General features: G+C 34.4%; 1 protein-coding gene across 1 annotated transcript; it reads left to right on the top strand.

The window, feature by feature from the left end:
• The first annotated feature begins 931 nt into the window (after positions 1 to 931).
• CD69 (CD69 molecule) lies at positions 932 to 7,600 on the top strand. Its single transcript, XM_079141550.1, has 5 exons — positions 932 to 1,084; positions 3,709 to 3,831; positions 4,854 to 5,053; positions 5,364 to 5,464; positions 6,531 to 7,600. The coding sequence occupies exons 1-5, from the start codon at positions 1,021 to 1,023 to the stop codon at positions 6,637 to 6,639; spliced, it is 597 nt and encodes a 198-aa protein (XP_078997676.1). The 5' UTR covers positions 932 to 1,020; the 3' UTR covers positions 6,640 to 7,600.
• Positions 7,601 to 8,240: the final 640 nt, after the last annotated feature.

Below are 8,240 nucleotides of genomic sequence, written 5' to 3'. Positions count from 1 at the left end.
GATTCCCCCCTCGAAGTCATGGTACTTTGACATTCTGCATTCATTTTGTGTTGACCCTAGTAACTTACCTGGATGAGATCAGTACCATAACAGTATATTTTCATAGTAATCATCCTCCAAATGTCTGAAGCTTCAGAGATATCTGAACAGAATAACTAACAAGCTCAGGGAAAAATAGGAAAAAAAAATATGTTACTAAGGTGAAACAGAGGCAGTCTATATGACAGTAAAATGTAAAAAAAAAAAAAAAAAATTAGCAGAGATGACGAAACAGATAATTTAAGATAAACAATTTTTGAACACAGCAAGGAAGTTCCAGACCACAAGCTTTCTATTTCCCTCATTAAGGCAACTAAATGACACCTTAAAGGAACCAGGCCCCGGGGAAGAAGTGAGTGACATACTTCTTAAAGCCAATTCATAGCTTCCTAAAACTTTTCTAAGCTGGAGTGAGATCCATCAAAATGGAGATTTTAAAATTCTTATAGAACAATAAATACTCTAGTCCCTAACAACATTAGGTACATAACATATGTTCAATAAATACTAGTAGAGTAGTTAAATGTATGAAAGAATGAATGGGATTACAGGAAACTGTTACACTCTCCTCCAGATTATTTCCATATCAAAGATAGGAGGTTCTAACTGTTAATTCTATACTTAGATTATGCTATCTCCTACATTATTTGAGTTTTCTAAAACTTTAAGGAAGGATGTTTTTGATTCTGGGAAAATCCCACTTGTCTCTTCACAATGCACCTACAGTTGTGAAAAAGCACATTTCAGACAGCAGGGAAAACCCACACCTCACCACAACAACACATAGTGAACTGTCTGGTCCACTGGAGCATAAATTAAAGAGAACTGGAGGAGTTAAGCAAGTAAGAGGAAGGGGGTGGAGTCACCCCAAAGGAACATAAATGCTGAGAGGCCTCAGAGACTCAGATGCTGAATACAAGCTGCAGGACGAACTCTCTGTAGGTTTGATCTGAGATCCACCAGGGAATCTTGAGAATAAGGATGAATTCTGAAGATTGTTCCATAACAGAGAAGAGCTCTCTGAATCTGGAGAAAGGACAAAAAAGTAAGTCACACCTGATTCTTATGTTCCATTAATATCTCTATAAATGACATATCATGGTACTTAGGGAAGAAAATGGGGCACTGAGTTTGGTTGGGTTTATTTCAGTCAGCAGAAAATGGGAAGAAGTAAATCCTTCTTTACCTGTGAGAAGATAGAATACCTGCTAGAGTGGAAGTTACAGGGGTGAATCTCAGAAAAACCTTTTCCTAAGTAACTCAGTGAGACCCTATCTCTAATAAAATACAAAATAGGGCTGAGAATGTGGGTCAGAGGCCGAGTGCCCCTGAGTTCAATCCCCAGTATTCCCCCCCCAAAAAAGTTTTTTCCTTTAAATCAACTTTATAGCATCTCAAATTTTAGATTGAAATAGAAAATTGCCAGCCTAGTTACTCTCCATTACTTTTCCATACCCACCTGTGCACATTCCAGGAAGTTTTATTTCTCCCTATGAACAATTCTGTTTTCCACAGACCATAGCATTCTTGACTGTCTGCCCTTGAACCTTTGATTTCTTTGAGTACCATCCTGTGTTCTCATGACAGCATCTTTTAATTGCTAAATATGTATAGTTTTCCAATCTGAGGAAACAGCTATCTGAGCATCTAAATATTTACAGTGCCCAATGGCAATTTATTAAGAGAATGAAAAAAAAATCATCAAAAATGCAATCTTGTGCTTTGATGTTCCTTTTGGGACTCTCTCCCTCCGTTTCACCCTCCAATTTCATTTTTATAATCACTAACTTCAACTTCTCCACGAGCAGATATTTTTCTTTCTTTCTTTTGTTTTTTTATCACCGTATAATCATCTTATAATTTTTTCCTTCTTTCTATTTTTGTTTATCCACATATCTATTCTATTTCCTGGTAACATAATTTCTGTCTTGTTTCTGTAAGACTTTCCTGATTTTCTGTCTTGTTTCCGTAAGACTTTCCTGATGTTTTTTCATTTTTCCCTTTAACTCCCTAATAAGTAATACCCTAAACCACTATTAGTATCTAGAGTTAAGTTGTAGGCAAGAGTTGCCCAATTAATAAAGGAATGTGTTAGAAACAGCACAAACAGTCTTTGAGGAAGGAATCATTTTCTAAGTGTATATATACTAGATTGGTTTATTGTAGAAAAATATCACTTATTTTTGATAAACTTATTCTTTGTTTTAAGTACATGAGTCAAGTGTAACCAAAAGGTGCAAGACATGTAAATTTTTATGTAACCAAGTGAACCACGTCTTTATAGTCCAGTTGAGCTGCTAAAAAGTAAAATTATTTTTAAAAAGATAAGAATAAATTTATTCAAGGAAAAGAGCCTAGTGGAAAGAAGGACCTGATGCAGAAATTGTTAACTGTACCTGAGATAGTACCAATGTATTGTTGTTTGTGTTTCCTTCATAGTTACTTCTGTAGTATGAACAATTGCTGATCATCACTCTTGGGCATGTCGATAGGTAATAAATAGGTGGGTCTGTTTTCACCTTCTCCATTAATGGAGAAGACCTATAACCAGAGCAAAAATGTGCTGTTGGGGGAATGTTTTGTCACCTAGGTGATAAAGCAAATGTGGTTAGCCATACCCCTCACTAATGTAAATAGAGTACAACCCAAGATCTGGGCCAATGGGCTGAGCTGGCTCTGAGTTTCAACAGCTGGGTGGATGCCTTAGTGCTTGCTGAGGAGTCAGTGTTGTTGTTGCATTGAGTTCAAGCAAAATGATTGAGTCTCAGATGGTGGAAAGTGAAACTAGACAGATTTCTGAACTTGCTGCCCATCCTACCAAAGGCTGCTTCGGATGATAATTGTATGTTCATGAAAAAAGGGAGAAATTTCTTTGAGAAACTGAGAGAAATAGATCTAGATAGGAATGAAATAAAGGCTTCTCTTGTAAAATCTGAATGCAGATACACATTTGGAAAAAGAAACCCTAGAATAAGAAAAAGTTGATGTCGACACTAGCTATTCAGAGGAGTAAGAGACTGGATCATACACTAGAGGTTTATTTAATTTTATAGGAACCTGTTTCCAATTTACTTTCCTACTAACAATGTATGAAAATTTCAGTGGTTCCACATCTGCACTAACTTCACCAAAAATACTCTCAGGTTCTTAACATTTTACATCATTGTAGTTTTAGATACTTATATATCATTGTGATTATTTCATTACATTATCCATACCAATCCCATTCATATCATCTCTCTTAAACAGTTTAACTGCCCAAGAGGGTAAGGGATATGACATGATGTTCCTTCTATATGTTCTCTATGGCAACTGGGTAATTAATAAAGGCTGTATTAAAATAATAAAATGATAATGTGGTTAAAATTCTTATAGGTACAAAGTATATTCATTGTGTGTATTAAATACATATATAAGTATGATGTGCATCTATTGGGTGGTATTTTATGATCTCAGAATTATGCCTGAAATGTTTTATTTCTTACCCAATAAGAAATTTTCCAAGTTCACAAAAAATTTTGGAAAAATTAGCTTTTCCATTTCATATAAGGGGATAGGAAAACACTTTACATTTTTTTCTTTATTTTTTTAATTTAAATGCCACAAAAGATTGTCAAATGCCCTATCTTAAGTTCTGCCTGAACTCATCACCAACTCTCTCCCTTTCAGGAAATGCCACCAGCCCCCATTATGAAACACATCATGAAGGGTCTCTTCAAGTTCCTATTCCCTGTGCTGTAATGAACGTGGTCTTCATCACCATTTTAATCATAGCTCTTGTCGCTTTATCAGGTGGGTCTGCACTTCATGAGTTCTTGCAAAGTCTCTTAACGCAAGCACTCATGCCCAGCTGAAATCAATAGGTATTAACCCAGTCTTGTTAATCAGAAATTCTGGTCAATTTAGGATCATCGTATATGCCTTATGTGGACAAATTCCTAATCAGGACTAAATATAATCCCATGTTCCTTGAATAATTACTGCATTACTTTTATGAGTATTAAGTGTCTATGATTTATACATCACTATAGGAGAAAAGTACATTTGAGAAGATTTTTACATCTAGAAGGAAGGAAGTTAATATGAATTCTAAATGAAGAGACATTTAGCTAGAAAAATGTGGACTTTCCACTCATCATTACCAGACAAAAATAATATCTAAGGCAAAGATTAATAAAAATTGGCCAGTCATTTTTTGTCTCTTATCTCAAGGTCACAGAAAGGTAATTCTGAGTTATTAAGACTACAGCTAGAAATTCCCAGAGTCAGCAGTGACATGGTACTGAATACATATTATTTTATCATCTATATCAAGATATACCTGTGTCTTAAATATAGGACATTTTACATTTTTATGAAACATCCCTAGCCATTGATCTTTCTTTGCTTTATTTTGACCTCAGACTGATCATATCATCTCTGCCAATTACTCTTTCATCTCCCCGTTTAGTATTTTACTTCCTGTATCTTCAAATTCCTACACCTGTACCTCATTTAGATTCACAAACTTACTTGGAATTTGTATGTTACACTTTCTAGTCCAAAGACTACTTCCAAGATTTTCTCTACTTTTCCTGCCCCTTTCTGAGTGACCAAAGGGATACCCCTTATGCTCATACCCCATCTGATGATGACCAGATACAATGAAGTGTTAAATAGATGAGCAACTGCTTTCTTTTTCCTCTCTCAGAATTCTTCTTCCTGGTTGTCACTCTTTATCATCTAGCACAGCACAATATCCCCTAGACTAGGGTTACATGCTGAACGTATTTGGTTTCTTTTGTTACTAAAACAAACCATTTTCCTATTTGCAGTGGGCCAGTATAATTGTCCAGAGCAATATAAGTTACCAGGGCCTTCAGACAGCCATGGTTCTTCATGCTCAGAAGAGTGGGTTGTGTACCGGAAGAAATGCTACTTTATTTCTACCACAACAAAGAGCTGGACTTTGGCAAAAAACTCTTGTTCCAAAGATGGTGCTACTCTTGCTGTCATTGAATCTGAAAAGGACCTGGTAAGATTCAAAAACAAATTCATAAATGATGCCGTTGTGTCTTATATAGGCAATCTATGGTTTTTTTCTAAGTAAAAACTTTGTACCTATTAAACATTTAGGAAAATTGGCAGAGATGATATGATCAGTCTGAGGTCAAAATGAGAGTTCAATTTAGACTTTTAAAAGTATTTGACTGCTTAGCTTCAAAGGTTAGAAATCCAGATGAGCTGCTCCTATCCAGAACTAATAAATTGCAGCTTTTGAAAACAGATCTAATACCTGTGTCCTCAGTCTGTTGTTGAACATAACATCTCCTTTATGTTTTAAGAACTTCCTAAAACGATATGTGGGAGGAGCTGAACACTGGATTGGGCTGAACAATGAAGCTGGTCAGACATGGAAATGGTCAGATGGCAAAGAGAGCAACTGGTAAGTCAAGAAGTCTCTTTATTTTTCCTAGGCTAACACCACAAGAAAAACATTTTCCCTTTCTTCTTTCATTTTACCTTTGAAATTTTTTCTTTTCTTTTTTCAAATTCCTTTTAGCTGTGAAGGCTGAGCTACTTATGAGCAGAGCTCTTAAAATTTTCTTTTATATGGTTATGCCCTTTGGAATTCTTTCACTACAGTCTTTGCCATATATTTATCAACTTAGAATTCCTACAATAAATTCTTATAGTAATTTTTCCTCAATAAACTCTACTGTAAGTAATAGAAATCAACTACTTTGAAAATATTCCAAGAAGATGACTGATGAGATAGTTCCTGGAAAAGAAGTTCCTCTTTCTCTTTCCTAGTTTTCATCTCTGCGTGGATAAAGAACAATATATTCGGTGCCTAATTATGAATTTCTGTGAACCTAAATAAAACTTACCAGAGAATTAAAGATATTTATTCTGTTTTCATTATCTATAAACTACATGTAAAAATTTGAAAGACATTTTATAAGTTTGGTGTTGATTTTTGCTTTCTGAAAACTCAGAGTGGAATAAATTTCTCACTACTAAGAATTATAATTTTATGATAATTATGGATACACTATCAAGGTTAAAATTCAGATATATAGTAAAGGGATCTTTAATATGTGTCCTTATGGTCCCATATCTACAGATGTGCTGCAAGGGCCATAAACACCCTAAATACATATGTACTAGTACGCATGAAATTTTTATGCATATAATTTCTGAAGCATTTCTCAAAGAATCAATGAACTCAAAATGACCTAGAATCACTCCTCTAGGGACATGCCTGCCAAACAAATGAAGCACTTTACTCCTAACTCTATATCTTTTCTTCATATACTATATCCCTTTCACTTCTTGTTTATTGTCTGTACGGATTAAACAATGATAACTTGACTGGCAGATTTGTCTCATATTTTCAACTAAGGGAAAAAAAAAATAAAAAAGCAGAGGTGACCACTAAGTTTATTCTCAAGTAATTGAATGGAAATGAAGAATTAAAAATAATTCTGAGTGTCTTCATTGTTTGATAGGTTCAACCTGACAGGATCTGAGAAGTGTGCATTTCTGAACAGCACAGATATCAGCAGTGCAGAATGTGAAAGGAACTTACCCTGGATCTGCAGCAAACCCTCCAGATAAGAGCAAGCATATTTCCCGAAACCAGTGTCCCTGGAACTAAAGGAAAGCTTTGTCAAAGGATGCTACTTTGTGTCAGAAATTTCCATAAAGACATGATGAACAAAAATATTCAAACATGTCTGTGGAACAAAAGGGAGAGAAATTCCAGGAAAATCTGCATTGTGGACTCATTCTTCTGTGAGCTGAAAATATTGCAGGTTGATTGCTAGTCCTGTCCCATGAATAAGGAGAATGACTATTAAACCTTTCAGAAGCACTTTATGTATTGAAGCCCAGAAGTAATAAAATAGCTAGGTTAGGAGTTATTATTTATTGTTGAATGACTACCAACAATTTGTGTCCTTTGTGCATTTGCACTTCTTGAAGGAGCCGAATGGTGGTAGCAAAAGGTAAATGTAAACAAAGGGAATTTTGACTAGTGATGGATATTCAGTATAAATGAATTTCTTAAAGTTATCATTTATAAGTGAACACATGTTTATGAAACTAAGCTGTATAATATTTCTCTCTATTTGGAGACCTTTGACAAGTTACTTTGTCATATTTATCCCCAAAAGAATAGCATTTGTCTTTCTTTTCTTTTTAACTTCCTCAATTCTAGACAGGTGTTTTTCAATGGTACCCATTTCTTTACCTTTAAAATCTTCCATACAGTGTTTTTTGAAGAGGAGACAAAAGCAAAGACTATGAAGAATATTTGTAAAACTGATAAAAATATTTGAAAATGTGCAATATATGATGTGGCAAATCTCTATCAGGAAATACTCTGTATTGTTCAAACTTGGAATAATACTAGTCTCTTCTGATAATAAGGTTGTGCCTTTCCTAAGCAGCTTTGTCACATGCACTACTTCATGTGAAGCATTTTCTGTGCAATAAAGTATGTTTGTCTGTTTGTATTTTGTGTACAGCACAATTTTAAGTTCCTTTTTTGTATGTGAAAATAAAAGTAGAATCAACACAGTGGTTTCCAAGGAGTGTTCAAACTATATTAATTATGTGTCATATTAGAAATCGGAAAACAGAATATTATGGTTTTTCAAAAATCCTGTCTATAGTGAAGCCATTGTATAACATGGTCAATACATTTAAAAATTTTTTTTCATACCCATGTTTTCTAAAGGGCTGTATCCATTTTTCTTCATGTAGCAGATGCTCAGTAATATTTGGTCCACATAAACAATGGCTTAAAAGTATCTTATTCAATTCTGAGGTGCTATATACATTAATTATTTACCAAATAATTAAACAGAAATGGGACACTGCATGATCTTCATGGGTTATTTCAATCAGGAAAAACTTGGATTACTTTCTTAATGTTTTACAAATGTATGTTTCAGTATTCTTTTTTGTGAACATTGTACATGTATGATACCTTTAACCTGTTGTCACCATCAATGGCAAATAGAAAAGAAAAATGGGTTTAAAATGCTTCTTGGTAAAAAAAATAAGTTGAATTTCTTAAACTCTTAGCTCCTCAGTTCCCATAGTTGTAAAATGAAATGCTTCCCTAATGCTAATATTCTATCATTAATGACAGCTTTCTACTCCTGAGTCATGTGAGAAACTAATGTCTTATAAGATTTTTGTGTTATGGAATG

The sequence above is a fragment of the Sciurus vulgaris genome (assembly GCF_902686455.1).
Source record: "Sciurus vulgaris genome assembly, chromosome: 5".
In the NCBI taxonomy this organism is placed as follows: Eukaryota; Metazoa; Chordata; class Mammalia; order Rodentia; family Sciuridae; genus Sciurus; species Sciurus vulgaris.
The sequence above is the reverse complement of the archived record's forward strand: the minus strand, read 5'-3'. Positions and strand labels throughout refer to the sequence as shown.